Here is a 25,654-nt window from a genome sequence, read left to right as displayed (position 1 = left end):
TGTATATATATGTTTTTATGTTAGCTAATAAGTGCTGACAAAAAACAGTGAAGGAAATAGGAAAGAATGTTTTTATTAAACTATTTTAAGGAATAGAGCATATTTCAATGCATAAGGAGATATTGTAAATACAATAATCAAAGTAAGATTATGATATTTAACATACATAGCCTCTTAGGGCATTTCCATGTTTGGACTATAATATATTTGAGGAGGTGGCATCTGAACAGCAGGCATCTCTTGGTACCTTCAGCCATGGGAGCTGTAGCCTACACTTTACCCTCCAAAGGGGCCCTCTTTATGTTCTCGCACACCTTCTGCCTCTTCTCCCCTCCAGCCCGTTCAGTAGAACTGACCATGGTGAAAGGAGAAAAACTTGAGTCCTTCATACTCAGGGAGGAGAAAACACTGAATCTGGATATATATTGTGATAGACCATTGCCCTCATTGGCGATGTTAAGAGTAGAAGTGACATTGATTTTTCTTTTCTAGGAAAGAATTTTGATATGTGTGTATCTAAGTAGGATAGGGCATGGAGGCCAGTCTAGGAATCTGGCAAGATGGAAATGAGCTTTTATTAATATCAAAAGCACGAATAGTGATTACTTTTCTACTGTGATTGCCATGAGCATTCATAATATTAATATTACAGATCATATGCAAACTGTCCTCTTTAGTTTACTAATAAAAGATTACCATAAATCAGGATACAACTTTAAGAAAGCCTGCCCCCCATTGTTAAAAAACTACATCAGGAATTCTTTTTCTTTTGCAAAATCCTCTGTTAAGCAAAGCCCTTAAAAATCTTCTGTGATCAATCGTTTTAAAGTGCCTACATGGGCATGGCTTTATAGAGACACAGTTAAATTGACTTAGGCCTAGTTATTCGCAGAATACAGAATGGAAGGCAGAAAATTGTAATTTAAAAACTGTATTTTTGACTGGGAAACATTTAATCCCCAAAGATAAAGTGTGTTAATAGCAGATTTGTTCATGGATACGATGATGGCTGTAGAAGGGAATACATACTTGGTTCGGTTTCTGAGTCATTCAAATTCTAGACTAAAGCATGGTAATTGATTTAAAGAAGACATGACTTTTTTGTTGAGATAGAGATATAGGGAGTAATGTATGGTAAAGTGGGTTAGGGTACTTTGTGACTGCAAGTCAGCTGGTTCTGTGGGCTTTCCATGGGTGGCTTTTTCGTAGCTGGAATATTTCAGCCACTGGGAACAGCTCTTTTCAGACACAATAATGATCACTTGCTGACATGGCCCGATCCAGCCCCATCCGATGTCTGACAGGTCTGATGGCCACTGTGAAACTACTGAAAGCTGCCTTAGATGAGTCAAGCTGGCCAGACTGGCTTAAGCTTAAAACCTTGGAGCCCCAGATTTCAAGAACAGGAGGGATACACTGGTCAGGAGCATGATTTCAGTTAAACCAACCTTGTTGATTATTTTTATATTCCTGAGTTAAACACTTACAAGCAAAAAAAAAAAAAGTCCTTCTGGTCAGTTGTTCACCCAAGGATAGACTCATTTAAATGGCCAATAGTAGTAATTGCTTCCTAAATGCCCACAGATGTTTCTGCATTATTCATCAGAAGTTTCTTCCATCATTAGAATAGTACTGCCTTGCACAGAGCAAATGTTTTCCAAGATTTAAAGAAGATGTAGGCCGAGATGCTGCTTTTTTAACTTTCAGATCTGAATTGTGGGAATAAACTCTGATGTTTGAATTGCCCTTGTTCTGTTGGAGGAAAAGGATTTCTGATTACAGTACTTATCAGCAATTGAAGTGCTGAATCAGTTGCAAAAATTCAAAATAGTATGCAGAATGGGACATAATTGTTCTGTGAATAGACTTTCAGGGAAGCAGCCTCATGGGATAATGGTTCTATACGTTATTCATTCCTGTACTGAATGTTATGGTGACCCAGGGCAGAGATAGCCAAAGTCCAAGCAAGGCTTGTACATCTCTGGGTATTGACTTGTACTGCTGTCTCAATGCTTTTTATTGAACTGAGTCCTATTGCTACAAGTACATGCATCGTATTTAAATAGCATATCTTGAACTTCTCAGTGATCCTAGCTGTTATAACAGGGGCTGATACAGTCACTTACGTGCAGGAGTGCCATCCCATTGTTAAGGCTTATAATTTACTGTTTGCTGATCATCTACTCTGAGTATGCTAATGTCATCTTGTAAATTTACCAAAATTCCCAGAACTGTTTTCTATGTTATACATTGTTGTGGCTCTAAGTCAGGCAAAAGTGACTTAAATGTGAACCAGTTTGATTTTTAATAATAAATTTGGATCAGAATTTTAGAGTTAGATAAATAACTTTTAGGAATAAAAAAACTTTTCCCTTAAAAATTGCAAATAAGAAGTACTTTTTGTTGTGAGTGATAAAAGAATATTTTAAATTCTAAAATTTTCCTCAGTCATATTAAAGCATTTTAGTATTTGTCTTTTAATTTTTGTCTCTTTTTTAATTCTCATTCCATAGGAGCAACAAGCATACTAGATAGCTTAAAAAGTAAAAAAAAATTACTTTTTATTTTAAAAATATTTCTTGTTTATTAGAGGAAAAAATGGAAAACAGAACAGAATAAAGAAGAATATGAATCATCTGTAATCCTGTTATCCAGAAATAACCATAGTTGGCATTTTGGTATAAAGCCTTCAGTCTTTTTCCCTTTTCCCATGTTATATACAAATACATGTATATATGAAAGGACGAGTCGACACTAGTTGACGATCCACCGGAGAGAGCCCGTTTATTAGGCAGCACACACACACATATATAGGGCTTTAAGGGGAAAGCTGATTGGCTTAAAATACAATCCCTACTTAGCATACCGCATGGGGTTTGGGGGGGAGCTGATTGGTGTGTAATTCACGCCGGCGGGAAGGAGAATACGGAAGAGAAGGGCAACCAGCGCCATGATGGGGTGTGGCCAAGAAGGGCTTATGTGATCGGGGTGTGATCCCTTGGGGCATTTGGGTCCCTACATTCCTCCCTTTTTCTTGTTTTAGGAAAGGGGACGTTGAAGTCATCGAGCTACTTCCTGCTGAACTGGGGCGTTGTGGGGGGGGGCAAAGGGAGGAAGGTACATAAATACCCATTATGAAACCCCAAAGGAGGGTGGAGAAACAAGTAATTTCAAAAGGGGAGAAGTCCATAAATGTTCCTTGAAGCCACAAGTCGAATATGCACTGGTTCCATTCTTCGTAGTTGGAGACTGGAGGGAGCAGCCAGGCGTCGGTGGCAAGGGTGTGTAGGAATGCGTTTCCTCTGTAAGGTGGTGTCTCTTCAGCATTGGCTGAGGCGCTTACGAGATGAGGCGGGGGGTTCATCGGTATCTAGGAGCTGGTAGTTTCTAAGCAAAAGCTGGTTAAAGGCCTGATTAGAAATTTTTCCCACTTGGGCTTGAAGAAACCTGATGATACAGGGCAAGAAAAGGCAGGTTATGAGGATAATGATTAGAGGTCCCAAAATGGGCCAAATCCAAGTTAGGACAGGGCTTAAGATAAAGGAGGAAAAGGGGTTAGAACTGGATGTGGTTCGTAGGCTGGAAGCCAAGTCAGTGAGTTTGATGATGTTTGTTTCTACTAGACCAGATTCACTGATATAATAACAGCATTCTTCCCCAAGGAAGATACAAGTACCTCCTTTTTCTGCAGTGAGGAGGTCTAGTGCTCTATGGTTTTGGAGGGTGACCTGAGCTAAAGAGGTGATCTGTCTATGTAGAGAAGAAAGAGATTCGGCAGTGGAAGTCAGAGCCCCTTCAAGTTTAGCATTGATGTCTTTGACTGCCCATAAACTGTGCCCTAAGGCTCCTCCCGACAGGCCGGCTCCAACCGACCGCTGATGTTAAGGAAATACCGACCATGATTGGGAGGAAGGCGGCCCTTTTTTGTCTTGAGGGTGGGTGAAGAAGATAGAACAGTTCTGAATTGGAGTACAGAGTGAGTTGAGGGACAATGGTGACAAGAAGGCATGGGACAGTAAGATTAGGCAGGATGGAGGTAGAGAGGGTTCCATTGCACCAGAAGAAAGTGCCTGGTGGGGCCTAGGTGTGGTTATAAATGGTGAGGAAGGGAAGCGTTTAAGGGGACAACCGCCAGGAGCAGTCTCATGAGAGAAAACAATTTCCGGGAGAGAGAAAGATGAGTGTTTCAGAAATGATCTGTTGCCAGGTGTAAATGGGTGACCCTGGGGAGCTAGCAGAGGGGCCTGAAAGCTCCCTAGGTGAAATGAAAAGAACAGGAGAAGGCCAAGGAGAAAGTTCATGTCTCTGGAATTGGGGGCCATGGAGTAACATGATTACCTGGCAGGGCAAGTTTAGCAGCGGTCAGAGTGCAAAGGATGACAGGACATGGGCCTTCCCACTTAAGGGTTAGGGGGGTTTTGGGTTCTGGGGAAGTGTAGAATACTAATTGGCCTGGGCTGAGTGAAAGGTTATTTTTGGAAAGTGATGGATCTGGAAGTAGCCAGTCCTGGTGCTTCCATAATTCGGTGCGAAGGTGGGAGAGCAAAGGTAAAGCCATGGTGGGTGGTATGGGTCCTTCAGTTGCTGTGATCCCCGGGGGTAGGAGGGGCCTACCATACATGACCTCAAAAGGGGAAAGATTGGAGGGCCTCTTTGGGAGAGCTCTGGCCTTGAGTAGAGCGAGAGGTAGAAGACAGACCCAATCAAGGTGTAATTCCAGAGATAATTTAGTTAGTATGTCTTTTAAGGTTCTGTTGGTTCTTTCTACCTTTCCAGATGCCTGAGGTCGGTAAGGGCAATGTAGGTGCCAGGGGAGAGAGAGTGACTCGGAGAGTTTTTGTATTGAATGGAAGTAGGCATCCCAAATCGTGGGATGATTTGGGAAAGGAGAGTCTGGGCTACGGTGGAGGCCTTTTTATTGGATGTTGGGAATGCCTCCACCCATCCTGAAAAGGTATCAACAAACACCAAGAGGTATTTGAGGCGCCGGACAGAAGGCATGTGTGTAAAATCGACTTGGCAGTTGGCTGCGGGTGTGAGACCTCTGGCCTGGTGGGAGGGGTATGGCCCAGGTTTGAGAGGGGTGTTAGGATTGGTACGCTGGCAGATTGTGCATGAGGAGGAGATTTTTCGTAAGAGGGCTTTGTCAGATGGGGTGATTGAGAAGAAGGCCTGTAAAAACTGGGATAAAGCTTGGCGGCTAGAGTGAAACAGGTCATGGAGCAAGCGAAAGAGAGAGGACTTATCATTAGGCGGTTGGGGCTGAGAGGGTGTCTGTGAACCCTGGGAGCCGTAAGGAAGAATGGGAAGTTGGTTTTGTGTCTGTGGGTGCCGTGCCGCAGTGCGTGCAACGAGGTCAGCCTTACAATTCCCATCAGTGATTGGGGAATCGTCCCTCTGGTGGGATCTGCAATGAATGACTCCTAATTTACAAGGTAAATGGGATGCCTCGATGAATATGGAGATTAAAGCTGAGTTGGTGATTGTGTTACCCTTGGTGTTAAGCAGACCGCGTTCTTTCCATATGGCGGCATGAGAGAGAAGTATATGAAAGACATATTTGGAGTCAGTGTATAAGTTAAGAGTTTTTCCTTCAGCTAGAACGCAGGCTCGCATGGCAACGATAAGTTCAGCCTGCTAGTTGGTAGTACCCTTGGGTAAATGTTGGGCCTCTATAACCGAATTAAGGGAGACTATGGCATAACCTGTGTAATGAGTGTTTCCTTCCTTGAATGAGGATCCATCCGTGAACCATGAGAGATCAGCGTGAGACAGGGACCCCTCAGTGATGAAAGAGCGGTAAGGTATGAAATTCTGAAGGCTTTCTACGCAGCTGTGCAAAGGCGTGTTGGGGGAATCTGGTATAAGCAGTAGAGTAGCCGGGTTTAGGGGTGGGCAGGTATTGAAGGATAGGGCAGGATTTTCCAGAAATGAGGATAGGAGGGTTAGAATTCTGGAAGGTGGGAGGGAGTGGAGAGCCTTGTAGGTAAGGAGGTCTTTAAGGTGATGTGGTGAGAGAATGATAAGAGGTGCCCCAAATGTTAATTTGGATGCCTCCTTATGCAGCAACTGCCCCACTGCTAGGGCTCTTAGACAGGATGCCCAGCCTTGTACAGTGGGGTCTAACTGTTTTGATAGGTATGCTACAGGGGCAAAGGAGGGGCCATAATTCTGTACTAGAAAGGAATGGGAGAAAACGGATTGAGTGCCTTGAAGGCAGCAGGTTAAAAGAGGGGTTTTTGGGGGAAAGATTTGTTTACCTCCTACCTCGACTATAGGAGAGCTGCTGGAGGTGGTGGGGCCTTTATATTCCCTTAAGACCGAAAAGGAGGCTCCAGTGTCCAGGAGGAAAGATATTGGGTGGCCGTCCACAACCATGGATACCCTGCGCTCCTGCTTTGTTATAGAGATGGTTGGGAAGGGCCCAAGGCTCCGTCAGTCCTCCTCAGCGAGGCCCACCATAGGTGGAATCCACGGTTCGGGGGACTGTGGGGCAGTTGGTCCCTCACCCCTTCGGGCGAGGGGGCAATCAGATCCCCAGTATCCCTTCTTTTTGCATTTTGGACAAGGAGTGGTGGGGGCCTGGGGGTGGGGCAAGCCTTTGCCCAATGCCCTTCCTTTCCACATTTAAAGCAGGCTCCAGGTGGAGGCTTAGAGATGGAGGCTGTGGAAGGGCGCCCAGGGGGTTTGATAAGCTGGGCCAACATCTGGAAGTTGGCATGGTCGGCCTTTTGTTTTCGACGTTCCTTTTCCTCCTCCCGATTATGAAAGACTTTGAAGGCCACTGACAGGATTTCGGTCTGAGGGGTTGCAGGACCCTGCTCTAATTTTTTAAGTTTAGTTTTAATGTTGGGGTAGGATTGGGCCAGAAAATAAGTCATAAGGACATGCCGGCCATCTTCTGAGTTGGGGTCTAAGTTAGTGTATTGTTGAAAGGCCTGAGTTAATCTATTGAGGAACTCGGAGGGAGTTTCCTCCTTTTTTTGGACAATTTCTTGAATTTTTTGGAAATTGACGACCTTGCGAGCCGATTTTTTGAGGCTAATTATTAAGCAAGAGGCAAAATGGTCTCGAGCCTGGATTCCCTGGGCTGTGTTATAATCCCAATTAGGTTCCTGTTCTGGGACTGCTTGGGGGCCTGGCAGGTGATTCGGATTGGTACGATGGGTGTCAATGGCATGGGTTTGGGCTGTATCCCAGACCCTGCGGCATTCCTCAGGGAGGAGGGTATTGGCTAGGAGCATGAAAATGTCATGATGTGTGAGGCTGTAGGCCTGCAGGATCCATTGGAATTCTTTAATGTAGGTGGTAGGGTCGGTAGAGAAAGAGCCTAGTCTTTTTTCTAATTCTGTAAGGTCAGCTAGGGAAAAGGGAACATGGACCCTAACTACTCCTTCAGCCCCAGCTACCTCACGTAGTGGGGCGATTGTTGAAGGGGTGGGGGGAGGACCTCGGGAACGGGTGAAAGGGGGGCTTAGTGAGTTAGGGGTAGGTGAGGGTAAAGACGGGGGAGTGGATGGCGCTGGAGGTGCAGAAGGTGACGCGGATGATGGGGGAAGAGGAGGCACTGGGGGAGGAGGAGGTTGGTAGGGTGGGGGTTCATCAGCAGGGACGACGAAGGTGGAAGGATCGAGGGGTGACTGTGAAGCGGGTTTACAGGCTAAAAGGACTTGAGAGGGAGCACAGGAGGAGCAGAGGGCGGGGTTCTGAGCCAAGAGGTGAAAAGCCTCGATGTAGGGGATCTCCTTCCATTTTTTTAGGCACTGGCAGTAGTTAAAGAGGTCGCGTAGCCTCAGGGAAAGATTGGTGAGGTTTTTCAGAAGGCACTGAAGTGGAGAGTCCTCTAGGGAGGAGGAGGAAGCGCCCATTCTGGTCTCTTAATGGGAATTTTAGACAGAAATTGGATAGAGATTAGTGATAAGACAGATCCTTCGGCTGGTTGGGAAAAGCGGGATCCTAGAGGGTGTCCCCAGTAGGTCACGTCAGTCCTGGTAGGTTCAGGTACGAACCAGGAGGAGAGAAGGGAGGTGTGGGTCGTCACCCAGACCTTCACTTCTCTAGGGCAAAAGCCCAGTGCCTGAAGGAAACCTAGCGCTAGGAATTTCTGGTCTGTCCCGGACCTGGGAAGTGGAGAGAGACGGAAATCGGACAGAGATTAGAAGAGAGTGGTGGACAAGAGGGTGAAAGAGAGAAGGAGAGAACAGAATGGGGCTTTTAACGTCCAAAAATGAAAGTAAAAGTTTACCGGGGCTTTGGAACCTGTTATAATGGTCGTGAAGACCGTGGTGGGGTGGGTATGGGCGTTAGGGGCTACTGGATGATCTAGACTCCCTGTGGTAGCCTGAAAAGGGCCGGTGCCCTTTAGAAAAGGGGGCTTACCTAATGATGAGCCGGTGGTGAGTGGAAGAAGCCAGCGCCGAAAACAATGGACGAGGGTGGACCGTCAATGGTGAGCGGTGGAAGGGAGGCCGGTCCTGGCAGGACGGAGTTCCCGAGGGGCGACTTGGAAAGTGCTGCCGCTGGGATTCGAAAAGTGTTACAGCTCGAGGGAGCCCTGAGGGGCGACTTGAAAGATGTTGCCGCTGCGATCCGAAAAGTGTCGCTGCTGGAGAGAAGCTCCGTCCAGGGTTTCTGCACCAAATGAAAGGACGAGTTGACACCAGTTGACGATCCACCAGAGAGGGCCCGTTTATTAGGCAGCACACACACACATATAGGGCTTTAAGGGGAAAGCTGATTGGCTTAAAATACAATCCCTACTTAGCATACCGCATGGGGTTTGGGGGAGCTGATTGGTGTGTAATTCACGCCGGCGGGAAGGAGAATACGGAAGAGAAGGGCAACCAGCGCCATCATGTGGTGTGGCCGAGAAGGGCTTATGTGATCCGGTTGTGATCCCTTGGGGCATTTGGGTCCCTACAATATATACATGTAAATATATGTACGTGTAACTCTGGATTGACCCTCCATATCCACGAGTTCCACATTGGTAGACTCAACCAAGCATGGATTGAAAGTATTAAAAATAATAATAATAAAAATGATACAAATAAAAGAATACAGCATAACAACTATAACAGCTACTTAGGTAGCATTTACATTGCTATGTAATCTAGAGGGGATTTAAAGTATATAGAAGGATGTGCATAGGTTATGTTCAAATACTACATCATTTTAGGAGTATGTAAGGGACTTGAGCATCCTCAAATTTGGTATCTGTGGGAAGTCCTGGAACCAGTCCCCTAGGACACTGAGGGATGACTGTATGAGGGTGACTGTGCACAGATGTAATGCGAGAGCCTCACCTTTATGTGATTCACTACAATGCAGGAGCCAGAAAAAAGAAAATGTAGATGGTAAATACCAAAGGAAGGGGTGAATTGCCAGAAAACTGGAGGGGCCTATAATCACCCTCATTTATAATTTGGTGAAATCTCACAGACAGCCCAAAGACCTGCTTTAGGAAACTTGTCTATATTTAAACATGGAGTTCTAGAAGATATTTTGATTGAACAAACAAGCTGGGTGACTCCACTGTAATTGGATTCATTTAATAAAACACTTCCAAATCAATTTCTTCATGATCAGCAGAAGTGACAACACATTATTGATTACCATTTAAGCTAATAGTTATCATTTTTCATCATTTGTATTGACTCTTCATCAAATCATAGGTTTAAATGTAAAAATCACTGTTGCTGAAGTAACCACAAATCAGTCCTCAGCTTTTATTCATAAAATATTCTTTAAATTTTTTTTGTGGGCAACTGACAAGAGTTGAGACTCTCTTTTAAATGTGTTCATTGGGAACCACGTATTCATTAATCTAATGTATGTTTCCAAAAATGTATGAAGTCACTGCTGTTTACCAGGCACTGTTCTAGGCAGAGGAAATAACAGGAGAATAAAACATTTCTGTCCTCATGAAGCTTACATTTTAGTAAGCAATGACAGAAAAATAAACATGGAACAAAATGACTGTTAATAGTTGGTAACCAAGATGCCTCTTCAGATTGGGTAGACAGGATTTGCCCCTTTATTTTTATTTTTTATTTTTTTATGTTTTAAAGATGACCAGTAAGGGGATCTCAACCTTTGGCTTGGTGTTGTCAGCACCACACTCAGCCATTGAGCTAACCGGCCATCCCTATATAGGATTCGAACCCGTGGCCTTGGTGTTATCAGCACCACACTCTCCCAAGTGAGCCACGGGCCGGCCCTAGGATTTGCCCCTTTAAATTATTTAATCTTAAATGTGAATATCAAAAAGGAGTAAGCCATGCAAATATCTGAGGAGAAAGCATTCCAGGGAAAAGAAGCAGTGAGTGCAGAGTGTGCTGCGAACTCTGGAGCCTAGTGATCGGCAGGAAGAAAAGTAGGAGAGACAGGCTGCGTGAGATCACATAGGCTCTGGGGAAAAGTTTGGGATTACTCTTCTAGTGGAAGTCCACTGGAGTGTCTGAAAGATCTAATGGCCTTTTTATAATACCACATTGGCTGTGACATGGAGACAGAGGGTCACTGTATCAATGAAGAGAAATGGTGGATTTGGATTATTGCAAATTAAGAGCCAAGACTTGGTGAAGGATGGAGAAAGAAAACAATGGTGACAATTAGGGGATGGTGGAGCCACTTACTTAGGTAGAGATGCTGGGGAGGAGCAGGTTCAAGATTTATGTGATGTGTAAGTTCTTACTAGACATCCCAGTGCTGTCACCCAGAACTGAAGGCAGAGGATGGTGCTTGAGATTTACGATGCTGGGGAGGAGCAGGTTCAAGATTTATGTGATGTGTAAGTTCTTACTAGACATCCCAGTGCTGTCACCCAGAACTGAAGGCAGAGGATGGTGCTTGAGATTTACATTGGAGTCATCTGTATGCAGATGGGAATTAATGCCCCAGGATTAGGCCACATTGCTGAGGGCGTCATAGAAATTAAAATTTCTTCAACATTCAGAAGCAGTTTTATTGTCCTGCTATCGAATTTTCAATGGCCCAGAATCTGGCAATAATACTTTGAGCTTCTGCATTTTCTGAGCTCTGCTGTCATCCAGAAAATAAATAAATAAATAAATAAAAGCCAGTATTGGTTGAAGGTCTAATGTGTGTGGAGATCTGATTAAGACACTTTTTATCTTACTTAATGTTCCTCATGATTCTTGCTTTTAACATGTGAAAATGGCTCAGTGTTAACTGAATAGACTAGATGACACTGTGAGCAGTTAATCTGGGATTTAAATCCAGGTCTTGCAGTATTTGTTTTGCTTCGTCATGTTTGCAGTTGGCAGAGCTGCAGGGAAGTGGCAATATTTTCTTTTGGTTGTTCTTGCAAATTATGTACCATTTAAAAGTGAATATGACATCTCCCATATATATGTAGTTTAAAACTATCAAAGCAATATTTGTTCATGGCAAAGACAAGGAAATTCCTCAATGTTACATAAGGTTTTTTCTTTTTTTTAAAGAAAATATAATTTTATTGATATATAAGGTTTTAAGGTGAATGTTAAAGGACTCTCATCTCTTCTTCTTTAAGTACCATTTCCTTTCCAGAAATTGTAGAAATTTTCCAAGCCTATTGTAGGAGACAAAAGATTCCTTTCCTCACTTATCGCTTGGTTCATGGCTGAGACCCTGTAACAAAAGACAGATTAACAAGACAAAAGCATTCAAATTTATTTACTATAAGTTTTATGTGACACAGGAGCCTTCAGAAATGAAGACCCAAAAGACAGAGAAACCTATGTGTTTTTATGGACAATCGTGCAGAAGTTCAATTGGCGGACAAGAGGGTATGATCTAATGGTGGTAAACTAGGAGGGACTTAGCAAGACCTGTTTGTTCAGATTCTTCGTGGCGTCTCTGTGTCTTCAAGGATAGGATGTTCCTTTTCTGACATTAAGGGCTACTGAGGGCTGTCAGGAGTTCATCATCTTTCCTACTCACTTTTTCCCTGTGTCACAGCTCTTATCTTTGGTTCTTTCTGGCTGGCTCTATTCTTCACCATCAAAAGTTTTGCTTCTAGTTGCTCCTTCTTGTCCCTGACCCCATTGAATTAAATATTTCCTGCTGTCTCTTGATCTGTCCCTAACACTCCCCCAGCTCTCTGTGACATTTTTTCCCTGTTCTATGTCAATTGTGGTGTATGAGTACTTCCCATGCTTTTTTTGTAATACCCTGCTGGTCATAGGGTATTCTTGAACACTTCTCAGCCCTGTTTATTCTTGTTAGGTGGTTAGCCTTGTACAGCTCAGGGAGTGTGTGCATGTCTGTGCATACATGCACGTGCAAGTGTTATTGTGTGTAATTATTGCTGAATTCAGAGAGACTCAAGAAATCTTGTAGCCAGAGTGTTGTGGTTTTAATGCTGGCCTTTTTTTTTTTTTTTTTTTTTATGGGATTGACTATTTAGAAAACGTTAGAGCACATCTGCTCTAATTATACATGGATATTTTGCTTATAAGTACTTTTCAGTGTTGTCATCTTTTCTGCCATTTTTAGATTTTTCTACTATTTTTTTAAAAATGACTTTAAGATCTGTAGTACTCTGATTTGGAATAACAACTCAAATTGAAATGCCACAAATAGGCTGTGATGAATGCTCAGTTACTCAGTGGTACTTACAGTGTATTTATTTATTTATTTTTTTAAAGGAAGTTTATGATATTAGGACAAAGGTTTGGAGGACAAACAATTTTTGAAAAGTAAATCTGAGAGAATTCTCCCAGGCATTTTCCTCACCACACAGAGATCTATTTTTATGTTTTTATGATATATTTTTTTAAAACAAAAATACCTGCCACAGAAAGAAGGTGCCTGCTCTAAATGCCATACAACTTGATTTCCAACTGGCTGTGGGTGGAAAGTGTCAAGTCTGCTTCAGCACAGCAGGTGTTCTCTGAAACCTTCAGCCCCTGGGAGATTCTTGGCCTGAGAGCAGCAAAGATGGGGGTGGGGGTGGGGGGGGTATGGCTTTGTTTTCCAGGGAAAATGTGATCTCTTCTTTCATTTTCTGTTATTTGACCCTTGGATGGACAGCCTTAAAGAATTAGGAAATCTGTGGACAAAATTAAGACAGTTTGCATGAAATCAGTAATGCTTTTTTTTTTTTTTTTTCACTTTTTGTTGTTGCTTGTTTTAACAGAAAAAAGCATCAGCTCAGTAAACCAGTAGTTGGTAAAGGAAATAGGGGCTTGTGTGTAAGAATTGGGAACCACTGGGTATATACAAATTTGCTGGAGTACAGAATAGACATTCCATTTAAAAATGCAATTAAAATGAACATGAGGTTAATGGAAAGAGTGCACAGTGACTTTAAGAAATAAATTAGACAGTAACAACCTTAATGAATACTTATTCTCTGTTTCCTATGTGCAGTGCACTGTGTAAGTATCCTGTAGAGGTATCTTGCTTTTCAAAAAGATGATGCTGCTTGGAGTGTGGAGGAGGTCAGATAAAATGATGATTGATCATTAGGGCTCAACTTAGAAAGCACCTCTGTTTTGTTTAGTAGCTATCTACAAGTTAGATCTGAAATTATGAGGTATGGAACAGCCCTCAAGGAAACAAGAAGTTACAGAGAAACAACGGATAATTATTTGCATGTCTGGATTTCATATCTTTTAACTCTTGCTTTAACTGTGATATTTCACGTTTTATCAGTAGGGGGAAGGCCTTGTGCTAAATGCCCAAATATGCAACTGAGCAGCAGCCTTTACTTTTTCATTTAAGTGCCCCCAACTTAAGGCCCATTGCTGTGCCTGTGAAATTGTGATTGGCTCCTACTGACACATTCTAATCAGGTAAAGTGAGTGGTAATGGTCCCCAGAACTGTGGTTTCCAGACTTAAATGGGCCTCAGAATTACCTGGGAGAATTTTTAAAATGCAGATTCTCAGGTAACAGGGATCTTTGGAGATATGGTCTATGCATCTGTATTTTAAAGAAAATCAAGACTGGGAACCAGTTGCTGCTTTAGGGTAGGAGAAGTTGGATTTGTCCAAGGCCCTCACCCACCTTCTGTTTCTTAACAGCCATGTACACTTCCGTTTGATAGCATTTCTTTTTGATCTAACTGTCAGTAAAACAAAAAACTAGTGCTTTGAAATTAGTGTATTGTATGGTAAACTTTTTATTTGTTTTTAACATGCTCAGTAGGAATATTCATATGCTCTGACAGGACAATTCTTGTAGAACTAAGAAAAAATACTGGCTTTAGAGAAGGTTAAGTCTTGCTGATGTCACTGAATAAATTGCCCCTTGCCCAGTGTCAGAAGAAACAGCCAAGAAGCTTGGGAGTTAGCAACAGGTGAAACTGGCTTTCCAGATGCTAAGAACAAGTTTTAAGGTTTAATTTTTTTAAATGTGGTAGACAGAGTTTTTGTAATTCATTTGGAATAATTCAGCTACCATTTACACATTCTAAGTGGGGACAAAATATGTGAAGAGACCTAGAAGCAGGATAATAAAAAAAAAAAGTGCACCAAATGTTCTCATGATCCTCTGAGGCCAGGCTCACATTCTATGTCCTCTGGAGTCCACCTTCATCCCCTCTCCCCTTCCTTATTGCCCTTATTTTTTTTTCATCGCACCCCTATTTTATTGTTAATTATCCCATATTTATTGGTCTTGTCATTCCCATGAAGTGGTTTCTAAAAGCTAGACCTGTTATATTACAGACTCCTAGTCTTTGGTAAAAAGGATCTTAGGAACCAGTAAGCCTGATTTCTAATTTTTATAGATCAGAAAATTGGAGTCAGGACTGTTTAAAAGACTTGCCAGTGATCAGCCAGTCAGTGGCCCAGACAGGATGTGAAGGTGGACGTGACATGTAGTGAAATGGAGAAAGTGCTGCTCTGGGACTTGGGGCTGGTTTCAAGTCCAGGCTCTACCATTTCCTAGCTTTGTGACATCAGACAAGTTCTTCACTTCGAGTGTTTCATCCACTCTATGGTGAGGGACAATTAATAATCTCTACTTACTGCACAGAGGTATTATGAGGAGTAAGTGAGATAATGTGTCAAAAGTCTTAACTCTGGATGCATAGTAGAATTCCTGGGAAGCTTAGACAAACTAACCAACAAACAAAATGGACAGCCCTACCCCAAGAGAGTTTGATTTAACTGGCATGTGCTGAGGCTTTGTGATCAACATGTTTAAGAAGGTTCCTAAGTGATTTTAATGTATAGCCAGGGTGGAGAACCGTGAAAGAGCCCCGTTAGATAGCAATGTTCTGTATAACTTAAGGCCAGTATTTATTGTGGCTTGAAAACTTTGCCCCCAAATATCCAGTACAATATCATATCACTGAATTAATGATGAAACAGGGTCTGTTGGCCTTTTTAAACAATATATTTATTACAGACCGTATTGTGGAATGGTGGTGACACTGTCATTTCTGACTGTGTTGAAGTAGAGAACTTTTTACATATTAGACGGAACTAAATTTAAAATTTTTAAATTAATTTATATCTCTCCTCCCTATGGGACAACATTAAACAAAACCAATAAAACTATGTTGTTATGAATTCTTATTAGTATTTCATTTGTTTCCAGGACTGACAATTATGGAACAGAAACAACTGTTGCATATGAAATAGATCTCATTAAAAAAGAAAATGTTATGTGGAAGGCTTTAATAAAATGTAAAAAAGGTTCTGACATTTTAAAAATTACCAATTAATTCATTTCACCCTTTTTTTGATCTTAATCTCCTCAATATGTATTTATCAACTTTGCAAGCATATTGACTGTGTGTATAAGGTTTGCAAACAAATTCCAAAATGTTTTATTGCTAACCAATTAGTTTTTGAAAGCCTTTCGAATAATTTTGTCTTCTCCACAGGAATGATTTAGGCAATAAAAAGAAAAAGTCAATGAACTTCACATTGTGTGCTCTTCACTGGGAAGAACCATGACTTAATGAGAATGGAGTTCTCCATGGTTGTTGTAAGCACATTTATTCATAAGCATATATTATTTGACTTTGAGGTCTTACTGCTGGCAAGGAATAGCATTTCAAGCAAAGCCATTCCCTAGGAAGAGCAGTTATATTTTATATAAAGATCATTTAAAAAACTCATTTCTGGAGTAAGACATCAGATGTCAACCAGTTTTTTTTTTTTTTTCCTTTAAAATTATTCTAAAAGGCTTTCAGAGGAACTGGAATTTTGCCTTATTGAAAGATAAAATAACATTTATGAGAACTAGATCAGCTGTCCTCACACCAGACTGGACAGACACTGTCCTCCAGCTGCAATGCCCCAAAACTAGATCTCTCAGTACCTACTGTGTACCAAGTCCCAAAACAGGTTTTTGGTTTGTGCTGGCAATTAAACAGACATACTCTTTACTTCTGCACTGATGATTTTAGAAAATCTCCCTTTCCTACCTTTTTGAGAAACGTTACCTACATTATTTGGCACTTACCACACAGAAACGAAATTGTTTTCAGAAGCTAATCCTTTCACTCACCCAGATTTACTCTAATCTGTGGAAGCTGGCCAAAAAAAAAAAATCAATTCACATTTTTCATGTACATTTTTGTTGAAAAGATTCTCTTGCAGAGGACATGAGCTTTTCTTTTCTTTTTTTTTTTTTCCTGCCTGCTAATGCACAGTTTGGTGATCAGTGTTTCAGAATGGCTGTATTGAGGAACAGCTAATTTACCAGATGGAGAGAACAAATCTATGGTTGTTAGAGGGGGAGGGGAATGGGGGAGGGGAAGGGTAATATCGGATAAGGGGCATAAAGAATAAGTATAATTTGTAACAATGAATATGCTAATAAAGATAACAGAATGGCTGTGTTCACAAAAGAGTACAAGTGATAATTCTTGTACAACCTTAACCCTGGGCATGGCCATGACCTTGTATGTGAAAAACCTGTGTCAAGGTGACCTTTCATGCTGAGAATGAGCAAGGCACCGAGTACTATTGGAGGTGATTTTGCTTCCTGGCCCTTTCAAAGGACAGAGCTAGGAACTGTACACAGTTATATAAACACATACATACACATAAACATGCAAATACACATACACAAATACATATATGTGTGTGTGTAGATTACTTTATATATGTATACATATGTTGTGTGTATACGTACACATATACATATAATATATATACACACATATATGCATACACACACATCTATTTTTGTTCCCCGTCCCATTCTTACTGATTTTAATTTTAAATATATAGGATTCTAAGACAGATGTCACTCCCTTCCTTAAACTTTTTACTCTGTTCTCTCCCACTCTTATAGGTAACCAGCTTCATTGTTTTCTGGTTTATGCTTCTTGTGTTTCTTTTTACAATAATAAGCGGATATTTGTATATTTAGAAAAATTCCCATCCTTTTCTTACACAAAAGGTAGCACAGTATATATGCTTATTTATACTTTGCCTTACTAATATCTCCATGTCAGTTGATAGAGATCTTCCTTTTTATTTTTTATACTTGCATAGTACTCCATTGTGTGTATATGTATTATTTTATTGAACCAATCTCCTATTCAGAATCATTTTTACCCTAAGTAAGTGCTAATGAAGGAGTTCGTGTGATGTAGGGAGTTGGACAAGAAACAGTCATCATAGGAACCTCAAAAGCATTATGCTACATGAAAGAAGCCAAGCACAAAAGACTGCATATTGTATGATTCTATTTATACGAAATATCCATAAAAGACCCATCTATAGAGACAGAAAGTAGCTTAGTGGTTGTCTAGGGTTGTGCGTGAAAATGAGACGGCATATAGGCATTATTCTTGGGTTGATGGAAATGTTCTATAATTAGATTGTCACACAACTCTGTAAATATACTAACGTCATTGAATTGTACATTTAAAACAGGTAAATTTAATTGTATGTAAGTAATACCTCGATAAAGCTGTTAAAATAATCAGTATCAGGTGGGATGTATGACATTCCTGATAGAATATGATTCTCTCTGATTCAAACATGGCTTGAAGAATTAAAACATCTTAGCTGTCGTCTATACTTAGTGGAAATCTGGGGAATCTTTCCCCAGATGATATATATGTCCTATTATATTATTTCAAATCAGAAGTGTTTTTTTTTTTTTTACAGCATTTTCTGCTTGAGGGATTTAATGAAGTGATAACCCCTAAGGAAATTTACTTATTTTAAACTGATTGTGGCAGAGGATTGACTTAATCCTTTTAAAGAGCTGAGTTCTCCAGTACCTTGTAGACCACATTTCTATGCCTTTCATTTTACAGATGAGACTCTGTTAAGAGTTTTAAGACTCTAATTATGTAATAAAGTTAGGAATATGGTCCTAGACTCATCTGTTTTGCTCTTTAAATATTTATACTTCTCTCTTAGGCAGTCATTAAAATAATTATTAAGACTGCGTAGAAACATGGAAAGCTGTTTATAATACAAATGAAAAAAGCAGAGTGCCAAATGGCTTAAGTATCATGATTTTATCCAGTGCAACAAATTTGTGTACAACGTGAAGGTCTGGAGCATAACAGACAAAAACAATATTTGTGTTATTTGATGGGCCGATAGGCGTTTGTTTTAGTCCGTTTGTGTTGCTATAACAGAAATACCTGAGACTGGGTAATTTATAAAGAAAAGAGGTTTATTTGGCTTACAATTCTGGGACAGCTGCATCTGGCAGGGGCCTCAGGCTGCTTCTACTCATGGCGGAAAGTGGCAGGAGCCGGCGGGTACCAGCAGATCACATGGCGAGAGGGGGGGGGGAGGGAGAGAGAGAGAAAGAGAGGGAGAGGGAGGAGGTGTGCCAGGATCTTTTTAAGCAATGAGCTCTCGTGGGAACTAATAGAGCGAGAACTCACTCATTACTCCCCCCTCCCCCAGGGAGAGTATTAATCCATTCATGAGGGATCCGTCCCCATGACTCAATCAGTTTCCAACACTGCCAGTTGGGGATCAAATTTCCACATGAGTTTTGGAGGGGACAACACATCCAAACTCCATCAGCGTTTTTCCATTAATGTTCTTTGGTGCTGCTACATTGTATCCAAATAAACTTATTTTCTAAAAATATTAAGGCTACCATAAAGGAGAATGAATCCCCCTAAAGGGATTGTGCACATATTGGCAGCTGCCTGAAGTGGTAACCTACATTTGCAGACTTCCCAGAGAACTTCCAGGACTGGGAATGTGTGTGAGGAGGTTGTATCATTCTAAGTCACTGGAACTCTTCCTTTGTTTACCTGCAGCAAAGCCATTGTACCCTCTTTTATAGAATCTGCCAGTACAGCATGGGTAGGGAATTATTTTCACAGGCAGTGGTAACTACTATTGACCATCTCAACTGGAAGCAGAACATGAAGAAATTGGTTTATGCTGACACATACGTGTTTTAGATGAGACTGCAAGAGTATCTTGTTTTCATCATTGGTGATTTTTTTGTGCTCGCTTCGGCAGCACATATACATCATTGGTGATTTTTAATCTACCAGAATGAGTTATAAAGAATGATTGAGAATGTTCCTTCTCTGGTTAGCTTTATAACTACAAGGGATTGTCTAATGTTAGGTGTGGGGGAGGGGAGAAGTGTGTTAGATGACTCTCAAGACTTCATCGGACTTGATTTTCAATTTGACTCTAACCGAATGCCTTTTCTGTGTGATGGGGGCAATCAGGGAGAAAGAATAAAGCAGCTACATAAACAATTGAAGCAGCACATTGCTTCAGACCCTGACTCTGCCAAGTATGTTGCAATTACATATGCTTGTCCACTGCAACAGATTATGTATGCTGTTATCTTAGCCCACAGGATACTGAGGGCTGAGTTAGTGAAATAAACATGAAACTAATGAATACTTAATATATTGTTTAAACACATTTCCGCACTGAGGATTGCATTCTGTTTCCTAAAATGTTTGAATTTTTCTGAATGATGCTTACTAAGTGGTAGGTGGTATTTATTAGCTCAGGTAACTGTTACACACTTTTATGTCACTGTGCTTTTCCTGTTAAAATGTTGAGATGTTATAGCCATAGCAGTTCCATTTTAGAAAAGAGGATGTGAGAAAGGGAAAGAGGGGCAGTGTGAACTAGGTAGGGGATGCTGTCAGATACAGAGGCAGTCTTTGCTGTTAGATCTCTGATGGTGCAGTCAATTCAGTTTTCTACTCTGGGAAAAGAGAGTAAAATACACCAAAGAGACATCTTCCTGATTTATGTCTTTTATCCCGCCAATCCTATGCTCAGAAATATCTAGTGAATCTCTCATTGACAGTGGATCAAAATCTTATTATACCAGCATCCCCAAACCCCACAGCCTGGAATCATATATCCTGTCAATTTCCCTTTGAGTCACCCTCCCGAAGATGGAGGCCCACCTTTTCCCTTTTCTCTGATCATACTCCTGCCCTTTCTTTCCCATTCTCAAGTCTTCATTTGTACTGACTTCTCTCTGTTCCAGCCTACTGCATTCTCCTTTTCTATGTCCTCCTATAGTATTTCTGTCTTCACTTCTGACTTGGCATTTAATTTTAAAGATTTCAGTAATAATAAAACTATAATAATAATGTCTTAATCAGCTCAGACTGCTATAACAAAATACCATAAACTGGGTGGCCTAAACAATAGACATTTATTTCTCACAGTGCCAGAGGCTGAAAAGTCCAAGATCAAAGTGCCAACTGATTCAGTTCCTTGTAAGGGTTCATTTCCTGGCTTAGGGATGGCTGCCTTCTTGCTGTGTCCTCATAGCCAGCAAGTGAGAGAGCTCTGGCCCCTCTCCCTCTTTGTATAAGGACAGTAATTCCATCATAGCGACCCCACTCTCATGACTTCATCTAAAACTAATTCCCAAAGGTCCCCACTTCCAAATACTATCACATTAGGGGTAGGGCTTCAACAGTGAATTTGGGGGCAAACATTCAGTTCATAAGAAATAACTACCATTTATAGCATTTATGATGTTCAATCCTCACCACAGTTCAAGAGGTAAATAATCTTATTGACCCATTTTACAGATAAGGAAACTTGGGCACAAAGAGTTAGATAACTTATCTTAGTCATACAGCTGGCAAGCAGCAAGTCTGGAATTCTACCCCAGGCTGGATCCAGACTGTGTTTTTAACCACAGCTCTAAATTGCCACTAATAAACATATTTTTAGATGTTTTATTCTCTTAAAATTTAAACTATTTAAGATCAAAAACAAAGTTTTCTTGTTCTTTGCTGCACCTCATGACATAGCTCTCTGCCTGGAACAAGGAGTCACTCTATAAACATCTGTTTATTGATATGACCTGTTGTCAGTGGTGAGTGAAGTTTTAATGGGTTCTTCTGGGAGTTTTGGCTTGGTTGGTTTGACCTGATGGTTTTGTCTTTCTAGACTGACACTGTCTCTTCTGTTCTCCCTGTAACTGATGAGATGGTCAATGTGGCTGTTAAGGATTCCAATCTGTAGCTTTCAATGCCTAAACAAGTGGTCTCAGTGGTGGGTGGGTTTACTAACTTGTGTGAAACTAAATTTCAAATCTTGTTCTGTGCTTTAAAGTTAGCATTTTAAGTTTGTGTGTTTCCTTATGCAGTATTTTTGTTATGTGGGAATTTAATATTTCCTAAAATGAGTAAAGCCAGCCTATTACTTCACCTTCCTTGCAGCATCAAATTCTGAAACTAAACTTAATTTTATGCAGCTCTTCCTTGATCCCTCTAGGGGAAGAAAAGGCTTTTCATGGAGTAAATAGTGAAGGTTGGTTATGTTGAAGTTACCTTTAATGGGTACCATATGTATACAGTATTAAGCTGTTGGATCAAATTATCCTTCCTAGTAAAGAGAAAATACTTGGCCAAAAAGTTGAATTCTAACATTGTTGAAGTTTGTTTAGTGTGTTTCTTTTATCTGTTGTTTCTAACAGCATACTACTTCATAAAGTAGGTACTCAGAGTTAGATATGTTGAGTGCTGAATGGTTATCCATGTTCCTGTGTATTAGTTGGTATATTAGTCCGTTTCTGTTGCTTATAACAAAATACCTTAAACTGGGTGATTTATAAAGAAAAACAAAATTTATTGCTTATAGTTTCTAAGGCTGGGATGTCCAAAGTCCAGGGAACACATTTGGTGAGGGTCTTGGTGGTGATGACAGTGACTCAGGAGTCTCACCTTACAAGATGGTGAGAGAGAAAGACAGACTCTCCTCTTCTTTTAAAGCCCTCAGAATCACACCCCTGACCACCATTTTTAATCCATTCACTACTTCATGGTCTTATAATCCAATCACCTCCTTAAGGTCCCACTTTCAGTTATCATAATAGGATTTCCCACCCTCTCAACAGTCACAGTGGGGCCAAGTTTCTAATACATAAAACTTGGGGGACATGATTCAAGCTTCAGTGAGTTTTGGGGGGATATAATTCGATCCACTACAGTTGGTGATCTTTGTGAAACAAAAACTATCTCTGGCTGATATAATGAAAAAAGAGTATTTGGAAAGGTATTGCATAGCTTGCGGAATCAAGGGGAAAATGGAATCGCTTGTCAGTCTCAGGAAGAATAAGAACTGTGACACGTGTGGCATCTTAGGGTGGCCAACCAGGAGCGTCTCTTAAGTCTTGCTATTGAAATGGCTCAGTTCTGTTTTCATTCAGTGATTTGTCCAGAATTGTGTTTCTTGGGAGGGAGTCAGATTTGCTCTAAGCTTAAGTCAGGTGCCTATTGTTTAGCAGGGGTGATTGACAGGCCACCAAAGGCACATGAAATGGGAGAAGAGTGTCTCCAAAGAAAAAGTGGGGACCTATTACCAAACAAGGGGAAACAGGCAAAAACAATAGATGCCTGCTTCCAGCAAGGTTCATCTCAAAGCAGAGTGGATTTAAATAACAGCTTTAACCTAAACAATAAGTGATTTAGAGATCACCTGAATTCAATTGCCAAGTTATTCCTCTAGATGGAAAATCTTAGCAGTTTAATGCATCAAGAAATGTTTTATGTTCAATTGAAAACTTGATGTTTCTTCTGATCACATTTTTAAAAATGGTATTTATTTAGCTGTTTTCAAACATACACAAAAATATAATAATGTGGAACCTCATGTAACCATCATCCAACTTCAACAGTTCTCAGCATTTTGCCAATCTTGTTTCTGTTGGTTGCATTTTAAAGCATTATTGTAAGATGCTTTTACAACTAGCTATATAGAAATTTATAAGATTTAACATGTTTGAGAACTTGCTTTAAGAAATAAATCCAAGTGTCAAGGAGTAATCAGTCTCATACCATAAAACAGTTAATGCATTATTTATCTGGAGGTAGAATTTTATTTCTCTCAGTAAGGCTTTTTATTATTATTATTATTACTGGCTTAATCCTGATAAATTAATCCCTTAATAACTCTTTTCAGATGACTTCTACCAAATTTGTCTTCTGGTCCTTGGAGTCTTTGAGTGGGAGTCAGAGGTTTTACCTGACCATAAAGTCTGGACACAAGCGTGCACACGCTTTGCTGAGAGTTGAGTGTGCTCTGGTCTCTTTTGCAGTTGAAAGATGCATGAGTGTGATGCAGTCCGGGACACAGATGATCAAACTGAAGCGTGGAGCCAAAGGGCTCGTCCGGCTCTTTTACCTGGATGAGCACCGGACCCGCCTCCGATGGCGACCCTCTAGGAAGAGCGAGAAGGCAAAAAGTAAGACCAACCTTTGCATTCTTTGCTTGGCTTCACACAGTAACATGTGGCTTACACTGGGTAGGCTCTGGGAAAGCTTCAGATCTGTGGAACTTTCCTATTTTTGCAAGTTTTGGGGTCAGTTGTTTATGGATATTGAGAGACAGAATAAATGATGACTGTCTTTGGGGAATTTAAATCCATAAAAGTTTTCTTGCCCATGAATGTTATAAATGTTATTTCCTGTGTGTTGGAGATATGAGTTGTTTTTTTTTTTTTAAGTTGTGATATAAAGTTTTACAGCTTGAGACCTTTTATTTTTCTGTAAAGGTTGAGGGACATCATAAATACACTGGGCTTTGAAGTGTATATTCTGAGCACAGTTAACTGATTAATGAATTGACAGCACTGTTTTAATGATATCAAATAAAATAGTTTTGATCTGACTGCTAATTAAAGCTTCTCTCTCCCACACTGTATTAGTCAGGTCAGAGAAACAGAACCAATAGGAGATAGATGGATGGATGAGAGGGGATTTATTAGGGGAATGGGCTCATGTGATTATGGAGGCTGAGAAATCCCGCAATATGTAGTCTGCAAGCTGGAGAACCAGGGAAGATGGTGCTGTAGCTCAGTCTGAGTCTGAAGACCCAGAACTGGGGGAACCAGGGGTGTAACTCTCAGTTCAAGGTCAAAGCCCCGAGAACCTGGGGGGCCACTGATGCACCTCCCAGAGTCTGAAAGCTGGAGCGCCTGGAGTTCTGATGTCCAAAGGCAGAAGAAGATGGGTGTCCCAGCTCCAGAAGAGGGGGAGACAGCACATTTGTCTTTCCTCTGCCTTTTTGTTCTGTCTGATCCCTCACCTAATTAGATGATGGCTACACATGCTGGGTGAGGGAAGATCTTCCTTATTCAGCCCACTGATTCAAATGCCAAGCTCTTCCAGAAAACACCCTCACAGACACACCCAGAAATGATGCTTTGCCCAGCTATCTGGGTATCCCTTAAGCTAGTCAAGGTGACACCCAAAATGAACCATCACATATGCTTTCTACATTTAACACCAAGTCCTTGTTGAATCTCTTGTGACAGCTCATCTGCTCCTTCCTTCTTGTTTTCATGGTAGCCTCCTTGGTTCAGCGTCTCTTCACCTTTCTGGTAGCCTATTGCAAGTCCTCCAACCAGTCTCCATTTTTCTAGTTTCTTCTGTCTTTATCAGTAACAGAAGACCTTGTCTAAATTAGGCTTGCATGGTAAACAAATTTATTACCTCACCTAACAAGAAACTCAGATACTGGCAGTCCCCAGGCATGGGACGTTTAGTTTCTTTTTCTGTTTCTCTGAAGTGCTGTTGGCTCTGTTCTTGTGTGTTGGCATTGTCACCAAGGCAGCAGCAGCAACATGGCCTCAGCCATTCTGGGCCTCACAGCCTGATATGACAGTGAAGAGGCAGAAAGGGACCTTCTCTTCTGGTGCTTCTTTTTTAGGAGAAAAGAACTCTTTCTAGACCCTTCCCTTAAGGCAGACTGGTCCATGCCTGCTTGGTTAGAACTGGCTTGCATGCCCTCTCCTGAAACAGTCATAAGACATAGGAGTGGGTCGTTCCAATAGCCTGACCCACCAGAACATGCCCTGGGGCTGAGCATTTCCCTGTGAATCATGTGGGGAACGAGTTGATGCTAGAAGAAAATCAGGACCCCGCCATTAAGGCAGAAGTGAGGAGTAGGTGGTGTATGTGGGCAACCAGTTGGGTATGCAACACTTCTGATTCGTGCTTAAACATAAGCAAACAAAAATATTTTTGTCTGAAGTTATCCCCCTTGCCAGTGCTTCTCTGATCCACACCTTCAGTGTTGCTCCCCTACCTACGTAATGCTAATCTGTTATTGTTCTCTCTCCTTAATCTAGCCTTTGTCTGCCTCTCCAGTTTATCTGCCACAGTTCTTCCTCTTGAGCTTTCCAGGCCCGCTTGAGCGGCCTGTTCAGCATGCCTGGAGTGGGCCTTGTGTGTCCGTGTCTCTGCCCCTTCCTCTGAT

The 25,654-nt window shown here is 41.2% G+C and overlaps 1 protein-coding gene across 2 annotated transcripts in view; it reads left to right on the top strand.

The window, feature by feature from the left end:
* Positions 1 to 25,654, top strand: part of PLCH1 (phospholipase C eta 1) — a 178,994-nt gene that overhangs the window by 60,567 nt on the left and 92,773 nt on the right. For both annotated transcript variants that reach the window (XM_063103732.1, XM_063103722.1), the window contains exon 2: positions 23,493 to 23,639. In XM_063103732.1, coding sequence (XP_062959802.1) covers positions 23,493 to 23,639 — 147 coding nt within the window. The remainder of the gene's footprint in view (positions 1 to 23,492; positions 23,640 to 25,654) is intronic.

Source organism: Cynocephalus volans, chromosome 1 (assembly GCF_027409185.1).
Source record: "Cynocephalus volans isolate mCynVol1 chromosome 1, mCynVol1.pri, whole genome shotgun sequence".
Lineage (NCBI taxonomy): Eukaryota > Metazoa > Chordata > Mammalia > Dermoptera > Cynocephalidae > Cynocephalus > Cynocephalus volans.
This window is presented reverse-complemented; position numbering and strand designations above follow the sequence as displayed.